The sequence below is a fragment of the Lithobates pipiens genome, unplaced genomic scaffold (genome assembly GCF_037356315.1).
Source record: "Lithobates pipiens isolate NorthernLeopardFrog02 unplaced genomic scaffold, aLitPip1_a1.2 Scaffold_25, whole genome shotgun sequence".
NCBI classification, from domain to species: Eukaryota; Metazoa; Chordata; class Amphibia; order Anura; family Ranidae; genus Lithobates; species Lithobates pipiens.
This window is the reverse complement of record NW_027507787.1, coordinates 131683517-131709272: the sequence shown is the minus strand read 5'-3', so window position 1 is coordinate 131709272 and position 25756 is coordinate 131683517. Positions and strand designations below refer to the sequence as shown.

General features: G+C 40.1%; 1 protein-coding gene across 1 annotated transcript in view; it reads right to left on the bottom strand.

Annotated features, from left to right (window-relative positions):
* Nucleotides 1-3926: 3926 nt before the first annotated feature.
* Nucleotides 3927-25756, bottom strand: part of LRIT1 (leucine rich repeat, Ig-like and transmembrane domains 1) — an 83739-nt gene continuing 61909 nt past the window's right edge. The window contains exons 3-5 of the mRNA XM_077454888.1: nt 18951-19256; nt 11998-12174; nt 3927-7701 (exon numbers count right to left, since the gene is read on the bottom strand). Of these exons, the coding sequence (XP_077311014.1) occupies nt 6932-7701; nt 11998-12174; nt 18951-19256 (1253 nt within the window). The 3' untranslated portion in view covers nt 3927-6931. The remainder of the gene's footprint in view (nt 7702-11997; nt 12175-18950; nt 19257-25756) is intronic.

Here is a 25756-nt window from a genome sequence, read left to right as displayed (position 1 = left end):
GACTATCCGGCGGACTTAGTCTGGTGGACAAACCGCCAGACTTTGCAGAGGAGGTCCGCCGGACTTTCCGAACGAGCACACAGACGACCGGACTTTTCTAGGTACAGCGGGCATACCGCCGGACTATGGTGGGAGTCCGTCAGACTTTTGAAATGAATGGACTTGCCCACACACAGAGAAAAGTCCGTTCATTTTGAACGCAGCTCCAGGTAGATGGGACTAACGAAGGAGGTCAATGTCGCCGCCTCCACCGGCGAGATTGACACCTCGATGGCCCTGTCATGTGGTATGGCCTTAAAGGGGAAGCCCTACGCCGAAAAAACTTTGTGGGGGTCCCCCCCAAAGTCCGAGGGACTAGCACACAGGCGGCTGGATTTTGAGTCAAAACTTCTTTCTAAGTCTGCCGGACTTTTGGAAAGTCTGATCTTGTGTATGCGGCATTACTGATGTTCTGAGATTTGTATACATTTCACATTTAGCCTCTAATGGGACATTTACATTTCTCCCTTTAGTGTGCACTGCCCTGCATCAGTAATTTTGTCGATAGAGTGAATTTTAAGCTTGTGACTGTGTTTGTGATAATGGTGCAATAAATACTCTAAGATAGGAGTTCAGACTGAGCACTGTCGTTCAGACATTTTTCTGAATGCTGAACTTTTAGGACATGCAGCATAGATGAATATAGCAGCTTTCAACTGCAAATGGCTGCTAAGGAAGCAACAGCTGCTCAACCACTGATGTCACCTGACTCATTCACTTACATGGCCAGGAATCCCTGACCACCTAAGCAAATGGGTAAATAAAGGAGCATTACATCATTGCCAAAAATGGCCACATGATCATATTATTTGGGCAATGATATCATCACTTTCCCCTCTCCTTTATTTATATAGCCAATAACATCTTGTAGATCTGTCATTCAGCTAGTATCACCATCGGGGATTTGTCATAAGCGTCAGGTTGTCTTTTTAAAACAAAAAAAATTTAGGGCAGTAGTTGACGGCAGGCATCATGATTGATTATTGACTTAGAACAAGAGAAATTTTGGGGGGTTTAGATTTTTTTAATTAAAGACTTGTCAAATATTTGTGTGTTCTTATTTCTAGGCTACAACCCTTTTTTAAAATATGTAAGGGGTACTATGTGCCCCTTACGCATTCACATTTGGTGGGGTACCTTATTATTAAAGAGGGCTTCCTGAAGATCCCTCACCTGCAGATCCCCACAAACACTGGACGAGGGTTGAGGGTATGTGGTCTGGTACAATTTAGGAGGGGCCATACGCTTGTTTTCCCCCTTTCCTGGCCAGCCAGGCTGCATGCTTGGATTAAGGGTCTGGCATGGATTTTCTGGGGGACCTCATTTATTTTTTTTTGGTTTGTGTGAGATACTCCCTTAAAACCTATACCGGACTCAATGGAGGACTCAATGCAATATTTTTCATTCTTGCTGTAGTACAGCAAAAATTTAATTTATTAAGAGAAAAAAAATTACATTGATTGCCAACTTCTTTTAAATAAATAAAAATAAAGCACACAAACTACAAAGGTCTCAGAAATAAATAAAAGACTCCTGGGGGGGGGGGAGGGGGGGTCTGTGAATCTGGCAATGACAAAGTTACTTGCTAAAAAAAAATCACTGCTCCTGATAATGTTTGCATTGGTACATGTCTGTACCCTATAGCAGTGCACACCCCCCCCCCCCCCCCCCATGCTGTTTTTTTAACACCCCTTGCATAATAGCACATAAAGTTCAGCAAATCCCTCTCTAACTGAACCCAGGGTTGTTCGGCTTATCATTTTTTCTTAGGATACAGTACTAGCCTAGGGCATTTGTTCACGAAAGAGAGTTTAAGTTATTTATTGTCATACAGACGAATTGATTTTTCGACCGGACTCGAGTCCGTCGGAAAGATTTGAAACGTTCTAAATCTAAAGTCTGTCTGATTTTTAGACAGTAAAGGTCCGATGAAACCCACACACGATCAAATTGTCCAGCGGGTTCGTTTTGTCGGACCTTTGCTGTCAAAAAGTCCGGTCATGTGTACACGGCATAAGGCTCGGTTCACACTGGGGCGACTTGTCAGGCAACTTTGTGCCTAAGGGCTCATTCCGATGGGTGCTGACATCCATCCTGCATGCTAAGCCATTGTCTTTTGCGTCTGCATCCACCTTGGAGCTGCGGGAAGACAGCCTATAGAGAGAGGTATATGCACATGCAGTGGCTGCACAGACACAGTGGCATGTCAAAATGTGACATCCCTGCAGGATCAGGTGCATGGATCCAAACATACATTAAGGTTGATTTACTATAAACTGGAGAGTGCATAATCTGGTGCAGCTCTGCATAAAAAAACAATCAGCTTCTAGGTTTTTATTTTGTCAAAGCTTAATTGAACAAGCTGAAGTTAGAAGCTGATTTGCACCATGCACAGCTGCACTAGATTTTTCACTTTCCAGTTTTAGTAAATCAACCCCATTGTCTGCATTCAGATCTGTGCTCCCGCTCCTGCATGCATGTCAAATGCAGCTGTGTCAATGCAGCCGCCGCTTCTGCTTCCACTTACATAGGCTGCCTGCACGCAGATCTAAGGTGGATGTAGATGCAGAAGACAGCTGCTCCAGGCGCAGGATGGGTGTCAGTGCCTGTTTGATTATATATATATATATATATATATATATATATATATATATATATATATCTATATATATATATATATTTATTTAATTTTTTTGTGTAGCTGTCTTCTCAAGCACAAAAATTATTTATTTATCATATAGTATATTCTATACATTTTCAGAAGGATTAAAAAAAAAAAGTGTATGGTGTTTCTATTACTCATATTGTTATGGTAGAGAGATAATTGTTATTTTTTCCAGGGCAGGAATGTCTTTCTCAAGCGTGTATTACTTGCTTTACTTATTTATGATTATTGATCATTATTATTTATTCAATCCTAACATTTACAGATGTTTAAACTTCTAGCAAATTACATGAAATTGCAAGTCCAAAGGTTAAAATTAGATTTGTAGTTCCACATGTCTTTGAGTTGTGTAACAAAAGAACAATTGATATTCATGGTTAATTAAGCATGCAATGACTGGTATTGTCAGGCAGAGAAAAACATCAATAGCTTCTAAGGTGGTTTAGGTTTCTGGTGAGCTAAAGAGTATCAGGCATGGTGAGTGGGGTCTATGGCTCTTTCCATGTTACTTTCTCAATATCTGTCCTTTCTTTTAATAGATGACTTACACAAGAAAACTAGACTGAAACTAGTCTGCTGAGTGTCATTGTGTTTTCCTGACAGTTTAAATGGCCTTTGCAACCTTGACACTCCTTGCCATCTGCATCTGCTTCCTCCAAAGCATCACATTTCCATTCAAATAATAGAGATTGATTAACAGTGTTGTTACTACTTTATTGACCTCCTCAGAAAGAGATTGCAAATAATTCCTTTTTTGAGGATGATTGGACAATAAGACTACTTATTGTGTCTCATGCCAAAGTGCAGGTCATTTTAATGAGTATATATATATATATATATATATATATATATATATATATATATACAATTTATATATATATATATATATATATATATATATATATATATATATATATATATATATATATATATATATATATATATATATATATATATATATATATATATATATTGTTGTTTGTTGTTGTTTATACGACACATCTTGTGAACATGTTTATGGTTTTGTTTCTCACCTTCACTTTCAGTTTAACAAAACCATATGTCTGCCTATTTTAATTAAGGCAGTAGTGCTGTCTTAAAAACAGATTTTGCATCTTGCGGCACTACTTCAAAGCAATTTAAAATCTACAAGTGGAGAAATGTTCCATAACAAGCATGTACAGCATCATTTTTGATGACCTGAGAAAAGTAATGCAACAGCTTGACATTGATATCAAAATTTATTTCAGTAGCACATATATTACACAGAGACAAACACAAAAGATGATATAGTTGACCTCTATACAAAACACATAAATAGAAGGATGTCAGGGCAATCAAATTTAACCTTCCGTACAAGTGTATATATTATATAGTTTACATCAAAATGTGCATTTTTTTGTTAATAAAATAATGAACATGGATTACACTGATGAGTAATGGGCTTAAAAAGTATAGATTATATCATTCTCGTTGTCTTGGCCTAAAGTTATATATATATATATATATATATATATATATATACTGTAACCAGAAATTATCAGATACCCAGAACACTGATCAGTACACAAACCAATGATTGGTGTGTAAATATTTTCTTCTTAACCTCTACAAAGTACAGTATACTAACACATTTCATTCTGTATAGCACTTGATCATAGATTAATTACTACATTGTGAGAAACACATCAGTAGCCCTCAGTTCTGTTGTACTTTGCTGTATTAATGTGTAGCAATGACCAGTGTGTGCTCTTCGTGTTCTGGATATATCGCACTGGTGGCGATGAGCCAGTGAGGCACCTGGATAAATTTCAGCGGTTTGACATGGATTGTCGTCAAACTATCTTTGTAATGGAATTACTTTTGACAAAGCTAGCATATCAGGATGGGGATCCTCATTTTGAGTCACATGGGTGAAAATAGAGAACCGTATCTTTTACTAAAGCTTTGTGACTTGAGTGTATTAGATGTAAAAATGTCACATAGCCTGGTTGAAAAATGAAACAAGTCTATCCAGTTCAACCTACAATGTGGCTCTGTCAATGTTTGCAGTTCTTAATCCATATACAGTTTGCCTATGGACCCTATTTATAAAAAGAATGTATATGGAAAATTGCACACCATCCTATTTAATTCCTTCTTGCCCTTCTATCATATATCACTTAGGGAGCATGCATGGGCATTCATTTTCTTTACTGGACAGTTAAAATTTTTGGAAAGGCTGAAGGTTTTTTTTACCTTTGTGCATACTTTGAATGAAGGTAAAAAAAATTCTCTGTGTATCAACCTGAGGGGCCCCCCTAATACTTATCTGAGCCTGATCTTCCTTCAGTGATGTGCACAAGAGCCTTGGCTCTCTGGAGACTCTCCCTCCTCAGCCATTAGCTCCCACTGCTGTCAATCACAGCCAATGAAGAGAGAAAGGGGGCAGGGTTGAGTTGCGGCTCTGTGAATGGTTATGTGGAGCCATGGCTCAGGTGTGAGCATGCCCAGGTGCCCCCATTGCTTGCTCAGGTGCCAGAAGCGCTGGCTAGGAGCCTGAGAATAGGAGGATTGAGCTGTTTTTTCAAAAACACTGCACAGAGCAGGTAAGTATGATAGTTTTGCACTATAACCACTTAAGGACTGGGCCTAATTTCAGACTCTATGTTTACGTTTAAGTTAAAATAAAATTTATTTTGCTAGAAAATTACTTAGAACCCCAAACATTAAAAAAAATTCTAACACCCTAGAGAATAAAATGGTGGTTGTTAAAATACTTTATGTCACACCGTATTTGCGCAGAAGTCTTACAAGCACACATTTTTGGGGAAAAAATACACTTTTTTAAATTAAAAAATAAGATATCAGTAAAGTTAGCCCAATTTTTTTTTATTGTGAAAGATAATGTTGCGCCGAGTAAATTGATACCCAACATGTCACGCTTCAAAATTGCACCTGCTCGTGGAATGGTGACAAACTTTTACCCTTAAAAATCTCCATAGGTGACGTTTAAAATTTTCTACAGGTTTCCAATTTTGAGTTATAGAGGAGGTCTAGGTCTAGAATTATTGCTCTCACTCTAATGATTTGTGGTGATACCTCACATGTAGTTTGAACACTGTTTTCATATACGGGCGAGACTTACGTATGGGTTTGCTTCTAGGCGCGAGCTCGGTGGGACAGGGCGCTTTAAAACATTTTTTATTATTATTATTTATTTTACTTTGTATTTTTTATTTTGACACTGTCTTTTAAAAAATAAAAATAAATTGGGTCACTTTTATTCCTATTACAAGGAATGTAAACATTCCTTGTAATAGAAAAAAAGCATGACAGGACCTTTTAAATATGAGATCGGTGTCAAAAAGACCTCAGATCTCATATTTACACTAAAATGCAATACATTTTTTTTTAATTTAAAATAAAATAAATAAAAAATTTCTCCTTTAAGAGCATTGGGCAGAAGTGACGTTGCTTCTGCCAGTCAATGCTATGGGGCTGAGTGGGGGTTATCTTCCCCACACTTGGCTCCAGACTGTTCATATGAGAGGATTCGGTTGTCTCTGCCGCTACCAGCGGGTCCGGTAAGCGGTGGAGACCCCTGGAGCACAGCGGGAGGGGGGTCCCTCTCCAGCCCCCAATAAAAGTGATGTGATGAATCTGCCACGAGACCACTTTTATCTGAAAGCAGACCGCCCGCTGAAGAAGAGGATACCAGGGTTATGGCAACTAGCTGCTGCCATAATGATATTCCTCTTCAAAGAGCCGACGTATAAGGACGGTAGGCGGTCCGTAAGTGGTTAAAGAGTCATTATCACGTTGCCCATTCAGAGCAAATACCCCCTCTCCCTCAGCAAGTAAAACTTATAAGCTTAAACTGTCTCATCATCTTATTTGAACATTTCCATCATGCATTTTACAAGGAATCCAAAATGCTAAATATAAAATTGTCAGAGGACATATCCTGTCAGCTGATACAACCAATGATAGTCTGAGAAACAAGGAGCTCTCAAATTGCTCCTTAGATACAGCTGGATACTGTTGTGTATTTCTTGAGGTCACTTACCTGGAAGAAAGTTACTTTTAAACCAGCGTATATCTAGACTTAAACCTGGTAATTTATAAAACTAGTTTTTATACCCCAAATTCTGGCACATGGTGAATGAATTTATTTTTTGATGCTCATTGTGTCTGTATACAAACTGAGCATACACACTTCAGCTTGAAAATGTCCCGTAATAGCCATCAACAAAAGAATTCATTTGGCTGTTCATCAGTTTTTGGAATGGCCTCAGAGTCTACACTTGATCGTGCAGAGAGCAGTCTATTTGATTCATCTGGATTATGTCTAGTCAGGTATTCTCCTTCAGCTGTCTTTGCTTTGTTACTGGTAGAAAGACTCTCAAATGTCACATAGGAATCCTGAAGGTCTTTAGATTTTCGGACCAATCCCTTTTTGCACCGTCGTTTCAAAGCTCCACAGCATACCACCAGTGTTAGCGGGACAGCGATAACACAGGCCACACTAATCACCACAACATTTATCAGTTTCTGTGTGCCACCAGCACTTACAGCCTCATCAGTAGAAAAGATAATGCATTGTTCCTTCTTGGGGATCAGTCCTTTCACACTAACACATGCAATGTATTTTGTTTGTGGTATCAGACCATCTATTGTAATTTTGGTTTTGCCAGGCTCCACATTTATTCTCCGCATATCCCTCTCTCCAAATATTGCATATAAAACACTAAATACGGTCACATTTTTGGCAAGAGGAGCTTTCCATGCAAGGGACACGCTGTGGTCAGTATCGCCAATAACTTTAACACCTCTTACCAAACGTTCAGTCTCTGGTTGCTTCGTAGGAGAACTCAGTATAATGTTGCCAGAATCCTTGGTGTCTGGTCTTATGACTGAATTAGGATTTATATTCTGCACATTGCTGTCTTGAATTTGGGGACCACTAAATTTGAAATGCTGCATTCCATTGTTCCCTTCTGCAGATAAATATTTGCCTGCAAAAGCAAAGATACGATAAACTGTAGAGGTGCCAATAGCTAAAAGGAAAATATTAAGGGTTACATTGCACAGGGAATGGTTCAATCAATAATGAGATTAAGCTCTTGTTGAGGAAGTGCTAGTTATAACACAATACAAATGGAATGCATATGATGTGTATGTCAGAGTGCTAATACTTAATGTTTAATTTTGGACTAGAATACAAACTTGGTTCTCTAATGCCGTGTACACACGATCGAATTGTCCAGCGTACTTAGTCCGCCGAAACGCATTTCACCGGACAATTCGATCGTGTGTGGGCTTCAGCGGACTTTCTCAGCGTAAAGTCCGGCGGACTTAGAAAGTATTTTTGCACTCCAATCTTTCCGCCGGACTTGGGTTTCAGCGGACAATACGTTCGTCAGTATGCTAGTCCGGCGGACTAAGAATGACGCATGCTCAGAAGCAAGTGCGAAAAGGAAGCTATTGGCTACTGGCTATTGAACTTCCTTTTTCTAGTCCCGTCGTATGTGCTGTACGTCATCGCGCTAGCAAACGCCAGACTTTCTGTGTGTCCGTGTGTGGCCAAGTCCGTTCGGTAGAAAGTCCGCCAGACTATTCGCCGGATTGTTTGTCGGACTAAGTACGTCGGACAATTCGATCGGGTGTACGCGGCATTAGTTTGGCATATTCTTGATTTAGTAAGTAACACTTTAAGGCTGGGTTCACACTAGTTCTGTGCGAATTTTAGTTCCAATTTCTCTGCGAAGAGAAAAAGCTGACGATCAGCTGACCTGGGAGAGGGGGGAGGTGTAGTGAGAAGAGGGAGAGAATTTGTGGTCAGAACGGAACGCATCTGTTAATAAGATGTGTTCCCATATTGATTATGTGCCTGCAATTCGCACGTACATGTTTTTTTTTTTTGACAATGCGGAGTGCGAATGCAACGCACATATGTGAACCAGATTCATTCAAATTAATATATTTTCAAATGTTCTGCGAATTGGATGCAGTGTAAGCTGCATTCTACTTTGCATAGGTGTGAACTGAGCCTCAAGAGACATCAGCAATGACAGGCTCGATAAACTTCTCCTGTACAGATTTTCTTTAACAGCCACTGCAGCCACCATAAACACAGGATTGGGAATTATCTTGAAACATGGACCTCCGTGTTTTTTTGCTAAAAGCGTACAGGAAACTCTTGTATAAAACCCAGAATTAGATTTATATGTTATTACCATTTCTATTATTCACAGTTGTGGACACTGGATGAACCATATATTCATCAAATTAGAAAAAATGTGTGTAGTACATCCTGTCCTTCTGCCCCTATGTCACCTCAAATTTGTCTACATATACAGCAGCTGGAATAGCTGCTTTGGTGTTTCGGCCCTCCACAGCCCAGCACTCCAGTGAGCATGGAGGCAGAGCAGAGAGCCGTGACTGACAGTCATCAGCTCTCTGCTCATGGAGCTCTGAGAACTGAGCAATCAGTGGTGTTTGATCACTCACTTCTCAGCCTTAGAGCCAGCTGGGGAAAGATGCTGCCTCCACCTTGGTAAGTAGGATTTAAAATTTAAAAATATCCCCATGTTTCTCTTTTAAAATACAGGTGGCAATTTTATCAATTTATATAAATAGCTAATTGGCAATGAAACCATCATTTATGAAGTTTCATTTGGCACAGGAGCAATGTATTCCAGTTTGTTGCACATTTTTTGCCTCTATGGAGCCTGTTCCTAGAGCTTCATGATCCAATAATAGTTACAGAAGATCATGCTGCTTCAGTGGGCCTGGTGTGGACCAAGAAATTGCAGAGGCTGGTGTTGACACTAGAGATGGCCCCAATGTTCAAATCAAACGTAAGTTCAACTCGAACATTGGGAGTTCGTTTGTCCACAAACAAACCAAGCATATTGGGTGTTCATGGCAAATTCGAGTGCTGCAGAGCGCCAAATAATGCAATGCAAGATCACAGTGCATTGACGGGTGCTGATTGGCCAAAGCATGCACTTAACCTGCATGTTTTGGTCAATCACAGTGTGATCTGCTGGGAGAGCCATGATCATGGCTCAGGGGGCTAAGTCCACGCCCCGCACTATATAAGGCTGCTTACATGGCAGCTGTATGTAGTGTTATACGTGGAGGAGACTGAGTGAACTTGAGCTACATTAGGCAGGTTAGTTAGTGGCGTGCAGGCAGTTTAGTATATATAAATATACAGTGCAGTGCAGTCAGTGTAGAAAATATATACAGTGCAGGAAATATATATATATACATATATATATATATATATTACAGTGCATTCAGTGCAGACTATATATACAGTGCAGGCCATCTAGTATATATATATATGTATGTATATATATATATATATATATATATATATATATATATATATATATATATATAGATATTTATATAAGGGTAAGGATTTAAGCTGAGGCCTTGAGAAACAAAAAATGCTGAACAAAAATGAGTGCCTTGTGTTAAAGAATACGTCAACCCAAACTGTTATATTCCTGATATGTGCCTGCTGTACAAAGTACTTGTATGAAAATGTATCCTGTTCTTGTTGTATTGCTTCCTTTGTGTGAAATACCTGGTTTTCTTGACAGTCACTCTGCTTTCCTATTATAAACTGACTACACTAGACATGAGAGCACAGCAAAGGTGAACCTCTGCCCCAGTCTCAAGCCTTTTGCAGACTCTAACAGGTTTTCTTTTACAATTGCCCTATATTTGGCTCTATCCATCTTCCCATCAACTCTGACTAGCTTACCTGTCCCTGTTGAAGAAAATCATCCCCACAACATGATGCTGCCACCACCATGTTTCACAGTGGGGGTGGTGTGTTCAGAGGGATGTGCAGTATTAGTTTCCACCACAGATAACGTTTTGATTTTAGGCCCAAATGTTAAATTTTAGTCTCATCTGACCAGAGCACCTTCTTACACGTGTTTGTTGTGTGTTGTGTCCCCCACATGGCTTTTCACAAACTGCAAAATGGATTTCTTATGGCTTTCTTTTAACAATGGCTTTCTTTTTGCCACTCTTTCATAAAGGTCAGATTTGTGGAGTGCACAACTCTAAGCCCTTGTACACACGGTCGGAGATTCCGTCGCAATGTGTCCGATCGGAGCAGTTTGTCGGATATTCCGACTGTTTGTGGTATGCATCGGACTGTTTCCGTCGGAATATCCATCGGACCAAATTTTCCAACTTGCTGGAAATATTTTCCGACAAACTGCTCCGATCGGACATACTCCAATCATGTGTAGAGAATTCCGATCGGACAAAGTGCCACGCATGCTCAGATCAATTTCCTACATCAAAGCTATTGGCTACTAGCCTGAACGTAGTCCCATCATAACGAAATTACGTCATCACATTCTGAAAGATCGGATTTTCCGACAACTTTGTCTGACCGTGTGTATGCAACAGTTTCGGACAAGATCCGTCGGAAAAAATCCGACGGATTTGGTTGTCGGACTCTCCGACCGTGTGTACAAGGGCTAATAGTTGTCCTGTGGACAGATTCTCCCACCTGAGCTGTGGCTCTCTGCAGCTCCTCCAGAGTTACTGTGGGCCTCTTGGCCGCTTCTCTGATTAATGCTCTCTTTGCCTGACCTGTCAGTTTAGGTGAACAGCCATGTTTGAATGATAGCTTGAACAGTGCTCCATGAGATGTTCTAAGCTTAGGATATTTCTTTATAACCTAACCCTACATCAAACTTTTCCACAACTTTATCACAGACCTGTCTGGTATGTTCCTTGGCCTTCATGATGCTGTTTGTTCACTAAGGTTCTCTAACAAACCTCTGTGGGAATCACAGAACAGCTGTATTTATACTGAGGTTAAATTACACGCAGGTGGACTCTATTTACTAATTAATTGACTTCTGAAAGCAATTGGTTCCTCTAGATTTTAGTTAGGGGTATCAGAGTAAAGGGGGCTGAATACAAATGCACACCACACTTTTCAGATATTTATTTGTAAAACATTTTGAAAACCATTTATGATTTTTATTTCACTTCATAATTATGTTCCACTTTGCGTTGGTTTATCACATAAAATCCCAATAAAATAAATTTAAGTTTTTGGTTGTAACATGACAAAATGTGGAAAAGTGGTGTGAATACTTTTTCAAGGCAATGTATAATACTGCACACCAATATATGTTTTTAATAACACTATTATGTTTACAACATGAAGTGACCTTAACTTGGGTAATGATACAGACTTTAATTCTAGCCAAGAAGCCCAATGTCAATATAACCTGCTCAATATATAAAACTTGATTGCCATTTACCGCTGTCATTTGGCTCATCAGTTGTGTTGGAGTCAGTGACAAAAACTGAAATAAATGCCTCTGTCATTCCAAGAATGTTTTTAGCCTTGCAGATATATTCTCCAGAATCTTTGTAAGCGACAGTGGGCAAATTTAACATGGACCAACTCATTCCATCACTAGATATTTCCTGGTGAACTGCAAATTTAAAAATAAATAAATAAACAAACACACCAAAGAATTTGTAAAAAACAGAAGAGTAAAGAGGATTTCCATTTTTAGAAAGCATTCTTAAATCTTTTCCATAGCTTCTTTCTGCCATAATTTTGATCTCAGAACTCACTTGCTGGTGAAATCTGGTATAATGCATGACAAAATGATACTCTATATGTAGTTCTCAGTACTGTTTCAAATTGATGCATACAATAAATGATACATACATTAAATGTCTAATTACCCGAGTATCCAAACATGGACCAGGAGCATGTAAGGCCCCTTTCACACTAACGTCCCGTTCAGGCCCGCCTGTCAGTTTTTCAGGCGGACCTGAACGGGTACTCCATAGAGCTCTATGGAGCGTCGGATGTCAGCGGTGACATGTCCGCTGACATCCGACCCGCTCCGATCCGAAAAAGTGTGACGGAGGAAAAAGCTATTTTTCCATCCGTCTGCGGATCGGATCGGGTGACGACGGGCACTGCGGTCCGTCGTCATCCGATCTCCCATAGGGGAGAGCGGCGCTGTGACAGGTCCGTCCCTGCGCAGTGTGCGGAGACAGACCTGTCATCTCCCTGCTCAGCGGGGATCGGCGGAGTGATCCCCGCTGAGCAAACAGACATCCACGGGGCGGATCAGAACTGATCCGCCCCGTGTGAAAGGACCCTAACACTTCTTTAGGAACGCCTACTTTCTACTTTCCTTTTCTATTCAAGCAAAATTAAGACTATATCATTAGATCACTAGAATGATCAAAATTTTACTCTGACAAAGGGAACTTGGTAGTAAACTAAGAATATTTTTCTATCAGTAGTACAAACAAAACAGTAAGTAAAACGGTGGCCTGATCTACTTTAAATTAGACAGAGATGAAAGTTAAAAACAGAACTGCTGAATAGTTTAACTTTATTGTTGCTTTATAAATGCAGATTGCTGTGGAGTTTATGTTTCTGTGCTTTATTACAAAAGTAAATCATCTTATTCTATAAATATTGCTTATCTTAGCCCTTGTACACGCGGTCTGAAATTCCGATCGGACCGTGTTGTCGGATAATCCGACCGTGTGTGGGCTCCATCTGAATGTCCGACCAACAATGTTTGAGAGTTGGATATAAAATTTTCCAACAACATGATCCGATCAGACTTTGTCCGATCTATGTAGAGAATTCCGATCGGACAAAGTGCCACGCATGCTCAGATCAAATTACGAGACCAAAGTTATTGGCTACTAGCTTGAACATAGTCCCGTCGTAACGTACAAACGTCATCACGTTCCGAACAATCAGATTTTCCGACAACACCAGTTTCAGACAGAATCCATCGGAAAAAATCTGACGGATTTTGTTGTCGGAATGTTCGACCGCGTGTACAAGGGCTTACAGGTGACAAAAATGTTATGCATGTAAGACTAAGATACTACAAGAATAATGAGTAACAAGTTAAAATTAAAACATATACAGTTTTGTTTAATTAGAAAATCATTCTGACTTTGGGATGACTCTAACAATATTGATGATTTTGGGGGTGAATATCTAACAAACATACCATAGATGATGCAACTTGTTAAGAGTATACAGTATATCTAGGAAAAACTTCTTTAATTTATTTTGGATAATATAGGGAAGCATTAGACCCTCCCAAGCTGTTATTTACGCCCCTGTTGGGGATATTAACCCCTCTATGTGTACTTAAGACAATTGTCACAGAGATTAAAAATGAGGGGAAAATCCAAAAATGTATTGTTGAGTCCAGAACAAGAGGTAAAGGGGAAATATTCCAGTAGGGAAATCCATTCCAGGACTCAATTTGAGGTTTCGTTTTGCATGTCTGGGACAGTAAATGAAGGCAAATCTTTGCACTGTGACAAATGGTATTTAAAAATGATAAAAAAAAAAATTAATTAAAGGCCATATCCCTGCACAGGAATTCTGCTCAGTTTTGTATAGTGTCCACAAGGACATATTTGGCCTAATATTTTTTGTTCTTTTAGAAAAATTTTCTGCTTAACAACTGCTTATATATGGAAATCAGATTCTCAATTCTGGAATCCTGGCTCTAGTCAGCCAACTAGCACAAATTTCCCCAGTTCTTTATATATGCTGGTGTTTTCTCTGCGGCAGCCCTGCACCCCTGCTCTTTTCCACCTGTCCTTGTCTCTGTTTGTCTTATGGTTAGCCACAGAGGTCTAAGTTGTGGCTAAAATTCCTCTTTTGCCTGTAAATGACCATTCTATTAGGACAGTGAGTTTTCTTGGGGGTTTTTTTTGTCACCAGGCCTCTATGTCTTAGCCCTTGTACACACGGTAAGAGATTCCGACGGAATGTGTCCTATCGGACCGTTTTGTCCCATATTCCGACTGTGTGTGGTCTCCATCGGACTGTTTCCGTCTGAATATCCGACAGACCAACTTTTCCAACTTGCCGGTAAAATTTTCCGACAAAATGCTCCGATCGGACATACTCTGATCATGTGTAGCCTACTCCGACGGACAAAGTGCCACGCATGCTCAGATCAAATTCCTAGACCAAAGCTATTGTCTACTAGCCTGAACGTAGTCCCGTCGTAATGAAATAACGTCATCACGTTATGTACAATCGGATTTTCCGACAACTTTGTCCGACCGTGTGTATGCAACAGTTTCGGACAAAATCCGTCGGACAAAATCCAACGGATTTGGTTGTCAGAATGTCCAACCATGTGTACAAGGGCTAAGACTTTTAAGACTTCTGCTCATACTTTCTTAATGCCATCTGAGCTTCTGTACATACTTTCCCTTCATTCTATAAGGTCATTGATGCTAGTTTCAGCCGAAAGCTTTAGCAAGCATCTCTTTCATGCCCTTATTTTGCCTTTTGTTTGTTTTTATTCTTTTTGGGCTGTTTTGCCTGTATTGTTTTGGATGTGCCTCCTTTTCAGTTTGGACTTCTTTTGGATTGCCCTAGGTTGTTTGTACTCACCATAAAAATTTTCTCACTGAGAAACACCACTCTTTCCCTTCATATGCTATTGTTGGTATGGAAATGGTTGGAGCAACCTTTGGGGATGGCCTCAAGTGCTTTTCTGTGTCTAGACTCAATTTCTGCTGTAGGTTACTTATTATCAAGCTGTGTCCCTCAAAGGACTTTGAGAAAACGTTTTTTACAGTGAGCGCAACATTTTTTATTTTACGGGTTAGTAGTCCCTAGCTGGAAGTATGTGCTTGGTTAGCACTTATAGTGGAAAAATGGTGGATGTTAAATCCACACTTATATGTACATTTATGTACCCCCCTCCTGTGGTTGAACATATAGATGTACTTTAAATTGTTAAAAATTCAAAAGTCAGAAATGCACGATACATTAAGGTAATTTAAGGACACCAAATGTTAAGTGCTCATTAGAAGGTTAAAAAAAAATCTAAATGTGGTAACGTTTTAAAGTTTAGTATCTGTGGCTAACAGTTGAAATAATAGCAGTAAACCTGTATTGGTAGTACATGAAATTTTAATCAAACTGTATTTCATTCAAATTGTAAGTATATGATTATTTAAGATTTAACAATTAAATATAAATAAAAACAAAAGAAAATAAACTAAAGCATTTTACTCTGGATATTCCTTCATGTTATTTAATTATACTTTTTTTTCCCAGTAAAAAGATAATTACATACTGACCTATAGTATTTTAAATGCATGACAGTCATATTAGGCTTAGTTAAGGAGCATAGAAAATGACAGTGCCCTTTAGCAAAATTTTAATGGGCCTCCAACATAAAAAAACACCATTGTACAACACCATATTTACTGTGACATGTGACAAAGGACATGGGATGGTGGTATTATTTCCATTGCAGTGATAAGGACTGTTGCAGAACGAAAAACGAAAAAATGTGTTTTGTTTTGTTTCAATTCGTTATTTACATTAATTACATTAATTTGTTTAGTTAAATTTGTTTAATTCATTCAATTCATTTTAGGAATTTGTTTAATTTATCTGTTTTCAAATTGATTCAAAAAGTGTTTGAATCAATTTTGAATACTTTTCAAATTTGAATAGTTTTCCAATTAAAAAAAAAAATTGAATTTGAATAGTTTTTCAATTCAAATAGTTTTCCAATTTCCCCAAAAAAGAATAAAATAGAAAAAAAAAATTAGTTTTATTTTTCTATCCTATTCCTTTATTTTGTATACTATTGTATTCTCTTTGGAAATTGGAAAGTGATTTGAATTCGAAAAGATTTTAAATTCGAAAATTAGTCGAATTCGAATTTCGTACAAATTTTTTTTCGTTATTTTGGATATGTTCAAATTCGGTACTATTCTAATTTGAAAATTAGTCTGAATTTTAATTCAGAATTAAACTAACCGCACATGTCTAGTGTTGACTATAGCCAATCATATAATGTGCATTAGCCAGGACTTTGTATGGTATAACCCAGGGCACAGAGAGAAGGGATCAGATGTGAGTAATGAAACAAAGCAGTAGAGTAGAGCGCAGGGGTCAGGGTTGTTCAAAGTCCTGGGTGCAGGAGTCAGTCATGTGTTATTATACAGCTCAGTAGGCATAGTGCAACATCACCTACAAGGAATTTCAAATCCCCCATACACTTATTCCACAGTCAACAGCCTTTCCATCATTGCTCCTTTAAAGTCAACACAGGGACAGATAGCACAGATCCTGCCTATTCCTTTTTATGTGTGGCTTCTCTTGTAGTGAAAAGAAGGAAGTGTGCTGAGAAGGGGTTGCATGCGATGGAGCTCCATGGCTGGCTGTAGGGTGCAGCCCCGCACCTTAGCTGATCACTGTTGTCACTTGTAAACAAAGAGGTTCCAACCTCAATTTCTTTGTCAGTCTCTCACTCATGACTTGTAAGCATTCCTTTGCAAACTCTCTGTAACAAGTGCCAGCAGATACCAGCTGAGCTGTCACTGCTTCTGCAGGTCTATACTGACTGAGGTATGGATGGGGATTCAGACCCATAGCTCCTAATCCCTGGTGCCCTACTGGGACCTGCCCAGGTGCAGGCCCCATAGCAGCCATGCGGCTGCTATGATAATAGTTCCACCACTGCATTAGCTTCACTTTAATTTGATCTCTACTCCATTTTTGTTGCAGCACCAGAAAAAAAAAGACAACAAAAAACAAATGAAAAACTTTTCTCCAGTGCCAGAACCTTCTCAGTTGCACAATGATCATTTCCACAAAAATAAACAAAATTGTTCTAAAAAAAGGCCTTAGTAAAAAATGTATTGAATAATTACATGGGAGGATTTGGGATTCTGGTCATCTTTACTGTGTAATACCGTGTACACACGAGCCAAATGTTCCAACAGAAAAAGTCAGACGGAATCTTTTCATCGTATATTCCGTTTGTGTGTATGCCTCATCTGACTTTTTTTAATGAAAATTCTGACGGGCCTAGAAATATAACATGTTTTAAATATTTCCAACGGAACCAATTCCTATCCGGATAACCGCTCGTCTGTATGCTGTTCTGATGGACCAAAATTGAGGCATGCTCTGAAGAAAGTACGAAATGGAGGTTATTGGCTACTGGCTATTGAACTTCCTTTTTCTAGTCCCATCGTATGTGTTGTACATCACTGCGTTCTTAATGATCGGACTTTGGTGTGATCATGTGTACGCACGACAGTTTCAGTGGAACGCTGTCGGAACTCCGTTGGAAAAACCTTCTGAGTTTTTTCCGATGGGAAAACCGGTCGTGGGTACGCAGCTTAAGAGTCATGAATTTTCAATGGAATAATAGCAATGGAAACCCAAGGTGGACTGCAGACTTTCTAGCAGTATACATTTTGGTTACGTACCTTTTTCGAATGTCTTCAGGACTGCCACAGGACAAGCATGGTCCTCTTTCTTTCCCAGTGGTGGGTAGTCCTTAATAATGCAGACAACAGCTGCTCTCTGTGAGGGCATCACAGTGTAATGTAATGATATAGAGGCAGCAGCTACCACAATGTAATGATGCAGAGATAGAAGCAGCTCCTAACATCAATATACTGTGATACCCATATTGTATTTCCCTCACAGTATGTCCTCAGTGGTGAAAAGAAGTATAATGTACTCCAGGCAGCATCTATAGACTGTGAATAAAGTGTATGGGGGATTTGAAGATCCTTGTAGGCGGTGTTGCACTCTGCCTAATTTAGATTGAAGGTATGTATTGCAGCTATAGATGTATTTTTGTTATGAAAACTATTAAAGTGGTTGTAAACCCTTACAACACACTAGATTAAGGCTTACCTGTAGGTCCAAGAAATATCTCCTAAACCGTATAGGTTTGCCCGAATACAGGCACCGCTGTCTACTGCGCATGCACCGTAGACAGCGGTGCGCAGGCGCACTGAACGCGGCATTTTCAATGACGGAACTGCCACGCGTGTCAGCTCGCATGCGCGGGAGTGACGTCATCGCGGCTTCGCCGAATGACAGCAGTGGAGCTGCGAGACCCCACGAGAAGATGGATGCACCGGACTACAGGGGACAGCGGTGACTTCGCTGGCTCCTGTGTCAGGTAAGTGACACATAATGGACTACCATGCGATGCATAGTAGTCCATTATGCTTTGCCTTTGCAGGGAACGAAAGAGGAAGTACACTCATCAGGGTTTACTTCCTCTTTAAGGGCCATTTTTTTCAATTAATAAAAATAGCCAGATTTAAGCTTCAACCTGCATGCTAAGGGACTAAATGTATCAAGCTTTAAAACAAATGCACCTTATAAGCTTAGGGCAATTAAAAAAAAAACTTCTAGTGATCCTACCTGATCCATTAATTTGATTCCCATCAGCTCTTCTCCAGCTCAGTTCAGGTATTGGGATTCCCATTGTACCACACCGTAGCAGAACAGTACTACCAATGACCGTCTTGAGTTTTGCTACAGAAGTGTGAATTACAGGACTTTGACACTTTCGCAATTCCACTTGACTAAATTGTACACCTGCAAGGCTGCGTGGTGAATAACACTTCAGGCGTGGTTCTATAAATGCTACAGCTGGGGATGGGAAGTTGAGGAAATGAACCATTTCATAAAGACTGCAGTCGCACAACCAAGGATTATCTTGCAAACCTGTAAAATTTTAGAAGATATGTTAAAAGAAATGTTGTTTTTCTTTGCAGTTTGTACAATGACAACAGTACTTTTGCTTTAACCCTTATGTGACCAGAGTCAATTAATGCCTATCTGACCAAGCCTAATTCAGCAGCATTGTGTTGGTTAACTTGACTATAACTCTATGATTAATGTGTAGACCCAAATATTTTGTATATTTGTTAAATAACATTTATCTTGTACACTGTTTTAATAAAGACATGGCTCTGTTTCTTTAACTTGCTGACAAATGAGCAAAAATATACAAAAATCCTTTTTGGCTTTCATTTTTCTAATGTATTATTTTTTTTAAATAATTTACTGTAATTATATCTGACATTCACACTAATAAATAGATTGCACTATAGACCCCCCTGCAGCCTAAAGCTGGCAGGGTTCATCTGCAGGCTGAGGGCCTACTTTATCAAAGAGGCCTCAAGCATGCATGTGATCACATGTCATAACTAACAGTAATTACATGATCGAAGGCCACTCTGATCATCAGTGGTGATCTGAGCCGCCAGTAACAGCCTAGATTAAAAGCCGCTAGCCAAACAAAGTGCCAGCTAGTGGCTCTCAGGAGAGAGAATGTTTATTAATATATTCTCAGGATGACATCTCATGCTGGAGAATGTTAATATACAGACTGCAGGTGGGAAGGGGTTAACATAACATTTATTTTCCATTAATTGCAGGCTTGGGAGATTTTGTAGCTGTAAAAATCTCTAATTTCTCATTTTCTCATATCTCTCATTTTGTTAAATATTCTGGTCATAATTCTCTATTTTTTATTCTTTAGATGTTATCTTAACACAGCATTAATTCACTATGTTTGCTGGGTGTTTGCAGTGTTTCTTTATATTCTGTGTTGGGATTGCATATATAACCGTTTACATATTGATTAGCACAACAGTCAATAAAAATCAGACAGATATTCTAATTCCTCCCCACTCAGCACATTATTTAAAAATGAAATCCCCCCCCCCCTCCTGTTCTAACACTTATAAATAGACAGAAAGTAAGGGTAACACTAAAATAAAAACGTAAAGTGTTACTACACCCACAACAGTAAAATCAGTATGTATTTGCAGTAAAGCATGCTTATTACACTCACTGTTGACTCTAAGGGTTTAAACCTCTGCATTGTATAATACCGCATACACATGACCAGTCTCTTCAACGGACTAGGTCCCGACGGACTTTTGGCGGAGTCCCGACTGACTTTCTGAATGAACGGACTTGGCCACACACAATCACACCAAAGTCCGATGGATTCGAACGTGATGACGCACGACCAGACTAGAATAAGGAAGTTCATAGCCAGTAGCCAATAGCTGCCCTAGCGTTGGTTTTTGTAGATCGGACTAGCATACACATGAGCAGATTTCTCGATAGGAACTGGGTCTGGTGGAGTTGAGGCGAAAAAATTTGAAACATGTTCTATTTCTAAAGTCCGTCAGATTTTTGGACAGCAAAGGTCCGATGGAGCCCACACACGATCAAATTGTCCGACGGCTTCGTTCCGTCGGACCTTTGCTGTCAAAGTCCAGTCATGTGAATGTGGCATAAAAAGGCTGTTTTGATCCTGGCTTCTTTGCTTCTCCCCTCCTTCCACTGAACCGTGATCATTTCCTGATAACACAGAGCCTATGGAGTCAGGCTGCACATGCTCAGTTTGGTGTGTATTGCTAGAGAGGGTTTTTTTTCTTAGGAGGGTGCATGTGATCTGCTTAGGGCCAACCAGCGCTATCCAGACAGAGGATTAGGGGTCTTGCAGTCTAATAGGACGGCCTGAAAACTCCTTCTACAAGCTTTAACCAGTGTTCGGCTGGACACTGACAGAAATCACAAGACTGCTCTAACTGCTGCTGAGAATAGGCATTTAGCAGTTTACATTTACTAAAATGATTGCATTTCTAGGTTCTTTTTACTATGGGAGACCAGATATAGTGAATGCAGGGTCCTGGGTTTAGTAACACCTTAAAATACATTTTAAATCCATCCACACTCAAATAACTAAAAAACACTGTTTGGAGTTGGGGTTTAATATTATGCAACTGTATTGGTAAAACCATGCATAATTTATAGCAGGGTAATGACATCTTTGTTTTAATGGAATTATGTGGGATTTATTTTTAATTTGGGTTAATTGCAGCTATTAGAATAAATCACTATGGATCAGTACAAGTCTCTGCAGTGCACAAAATAACACATACAGCCTACCTTTCAGCATTTTAAGCAGCCAAAAATTCAACAGGTGAAAATTACATTTCAATAACCGTTTTTTTTTTATAGCACATGATAAAATAGTATATAGCCAAGTAATTTTAATGTAGGAAATCAATGCTCAGTTTAGATATGCAATGTTGAGTTTATGTAATGGATCAAATTTTAATGGCTCAGAGTGTGAAGGATAAGTTTATTCAAATCTGTTATTTCCATTTAAGTGAAAGTCTGCAGATATATCTAGATGCTGAAACCATAATAAGGTTTTGATTCCTGTTGCTAGACTGAGATCCTGTTTAACCACTTCCGGGCTGCCCACCGCACATATAGTGTGGCATGGTGACCCGGCTGCATGAACCGATGTACCTGTACGTCGGCCTGTGCATAAGATACAGTGGGCATCATGCGTGTGTCCGGTACAGAGAGGCAAAACACAGATAACCCTTTGATCCTCCCCTTCCCTGCCAGTGTAATTTATACATTGACCAGTGCAATTTCTTTAGCACTGATCACTGTAACAATGTAACAGGACCCCAAAAAGTGTCACTTGGGGTCAGATTTGTCCGCCGCAATGTCGCAGTCCCGCTCAAAATTGTCAGTCTTATTTTATTTATAGCGCAAAAATAAAGCCGCAGAGGCGATCAAATACCACCAAAAGAAAGCTCTATTTGTGGGAAAAAAGGACTCCGCTACTGCCACTTCTTTCTCTCTGACATGCTTTATTGTCCATCTTGGAAATGTGAGTTTTAGCAAAAAAAATTTTATTAAAGTTTTTTTAAAAAAACGTTATTATGCCATGTTGGCCTTGTTTCTTCATCTTCCATGCCTGAGTCGTTGTCGGATTTGTATATGCACATGAGGAATAGTGACTACATCTAGTCGTTTGTTGGGATCGTATATGCCATGACTGATACATCTAATCCTTGAGACCATTTTGGCTGGGATCACAAGCTTTGATTGACCCCTGAGGCGTATGTCTGCTAGGGTCATACAGATCCGGTAAGCCTGTACCCTATACGGTGGTGGGATCGTCACAGGGTGAAATATTGTCTTCTTCGGTCATAACATCACAGAACCCTGGCTGTTATTACAACATGTTCAGATTGACACCTTGCACGTTTTTTGGACTATATATCCATTTATGGACTTTATCACTGTGATTATTTTTTACATGAATTTATAGTCACTGTTTTTTCTTTTGGGATAAAATACTCACATAGTCACCATTTTTGGTTTATATATATATGTATAAGTCACCTTATATATTTTTATATATCTTTTCTCATTTTCTATAATAGAATATTATCCCCCTCCTTTGGGGAATTTTATATATATTTTGACATATTTGAGCACATATCATTTTGTAGCACTATAAGAAACATATATAGGTTGAGCGCTTACACTATAATTTTGACATGTTTTCCAGCTAAAAAATCCCTAATTTTAGCGTGTTAGCAGCTCATTACTTATATATTTCTACATTTTTTGATTTTTCTTTAATTTTGCGTTTGCGCAATATTGTTGGTGTACAACTTCTACTCGAACATTGCCTGTTCGCCTGTTCAGCGAACAGTGAACAATTTGGGCTGTTCGCAGCAAATTCGAAAAGCCGGAACACCCTATACAAGTCTATGGGAGAAATCTAAAGTGCTCATTTTAAAGGGTAATATGCAGGTTACTGTCCTAAAAAGTGTTTGGGGACCCGGGTCCTGCCCCAGGGGACATGGATCAATGCAAAAAAAGTTTTAAAAACGGCCGTTTTTTCAGGAGCAGTGATTTTAATAATGATTAAAGTGAAACAATAAAAGTGTAATATTCCTTTAAATTTCGTAGCTGGGGGGTATCTATAGTATGCCTGTGAAGGGGCGCATGTTTCTGGTGCTTAGAACTGTCCCTGCACAAAGTGTAATTTGTGCAGGAAAAAAAGTCTTTTAAAATCACTTGCGGCTAAATTGTCGGGTCTCCGTAATACAGAGAACATTCAATGAGTGCTCTCTGTATTAGCCGACAATTCATTCATTCATTGATTAAAAAAAAAAAAAAAAAAGCGTGGGGGTTCCCCTAAATTCAATTACCAGGCCCTTCAGGTCTGACATGGATATTAAGGGGAATCCCGTGTCAAATTTAAAAAATTTTTTTACGTGGGGGTCCCCCCAAATATCCATACCAGACCCTTTATCCGAGCACGCAACCTGGCAGGCCGCAGGAAAAGAGGGGGGGACGAGAGAGCGGCCCCCCCTCCCTCCTGAACCGTACCAGGCCACATACTCTCAACATTGGGAGGATGCTTTGGGGGTCTGTGACCCCTCAAAGCACCTTGTCTCCATGTTGATAAGGACAAGGGCCTCATCCTCACAACCCTGGCCATTAATTGTGAGGGTCTGCGGGCGGGGGGCTTATCAGAATCTGGAAGCCCCCTTTAACAAGGGGACCCCCAGATCCCGGCCCCCCTGTTTGAAATGGTAAGGGGGTACAAAAGTACCCCTACCATTTCACAAAGAAAGTGTAAAAAATGGTTAAATAAGACAAACACACTTTTGAAAAATTCCTTTATTAAAAATGAAAAAAATAAAAAAAAGATTCCAGCAGTGCTAATCCACTCTTGCTATCCAGCGACGGATCTCCGGGGTCTAGCGATGGATGATCATATCCAGCGACGGGGGATCTCTCAGTCCAGCGCTGTCCATACATCCTTCTTCTGTCTCCACTCCGGAGACACTGCAGAGAGCCCAGCGCTGACGTTTCTTATATTAGGAGGGCGGGGCCACCCGTCACCTGACCCCGCCCCCTCTGACGCTGGTGAAGGGAGCCAGGGGTTCCCCAGTGACATGTGGGTGACCCCGCCCCCTCTGATGTAACGGAAACCTGCGTTACATCAGAGGGAGCGGGGTCACCCACACGTCACTGGGGAACCCCTGGCTTCCCTCTCCAGCGTCAGAGGGGCGGGGTCAGGTGACGGGTGGCCCCGCCCTCCTAATAAAAGAAACGTCAGCGCTGGGCTCTCTGCAGTGTCTCCGGAGTGGAGACAGAAGAAGGATGTATGGACAGCGCTGGACTGAGAGATCCCCCGTCGCTGGATATGATCATCCATCGCTGGACCCCGGAGATCCGTCGCTGGATAGTAAGAGTGGATTAGCACCGCTGGAATCTTTTTTTTATTTTTTTCATTTTTAATAAAGGAATTTTTCAAAAGTGTGTTTGTCTTATTTAACCATTTTTTACACTTTCTTTGTGAAATGGTAGGGGTACTTTTGTACCCCCTTACCATTTCAAACAGGGGGGGGCGGGATCTGGGGGTCCCCTTGTTAAAGGGGGCTTCCAGATTCTGATAAGCCCCCCGCCCGCAGACCCTCACAACCAACGGCCAGGGTTGTGAGGATGAGGCCCTTGTCCTTATCAATATGGGGACAAGGTGCTTTGAGGGGTCACAAAGGGGTGCCAAAGCATCCTCCCAATGTTGAGGGTATGTGGCCTGGTACGGTTCAGGAGGGAGGGGGGCCGCTCTCTCGTCCCCCCCTCTTTTCCTGCAGCCTGCCAGGTTGCGTGCTCGGATAAAGGGTCTGATATGGATTTTTAGGGGGACCCCCACGTCAATTTTTTTTTTAAATTTGATGCGGGGTTCCCCTTAATATCCATATCAGACCTGAAGGGCCTGGTAATTGAATTTAGGGGAACCCCCACGCTTTTTTTTTTTTTTTTTTAATCAATGAATGAATGAATTGTCGGCTAATACAGAGAACACTCATTGAATGTTCTCTGTATTACGGAGACCCGACAATTTAGCCGCAAGTGATTTTAAAAGACTTTTTTTCCTGCACAAATGACACTTTGTGCAGGGACAGTTCTAAGCACCAGAAACATGCGCCCCTTCACAGGCATACTATAGATACCCCTCAGCTACGAAATTTAAAGGAATATTACACTTTTATTGTTTCACTTTAATCATTATTAAAATCACTGCTCCTGAAAAAACGGCCGTTTTTAAAACTTTTTTTTGCATTGATCCATGTCCCCTGGGGCAGGACCCAGGTCCCCAAACACTTTTTAGGACAGTAACCTGCATATTACCCTTTAAAATGAGCACTTTAGATTGTGAACGTTCGAGTCCCATAGACTTTAATAGGGTTCTAAAGTTCACGCGAAGTTTAGGTCTGTTCGCAGGTTCTGGTGCGAACTGAACAGGGGGGTGTTCGGCTCATCCCTACTAAACACCATACAATGCCTCCAAACATGTAGTTCCCCCTAAATATACC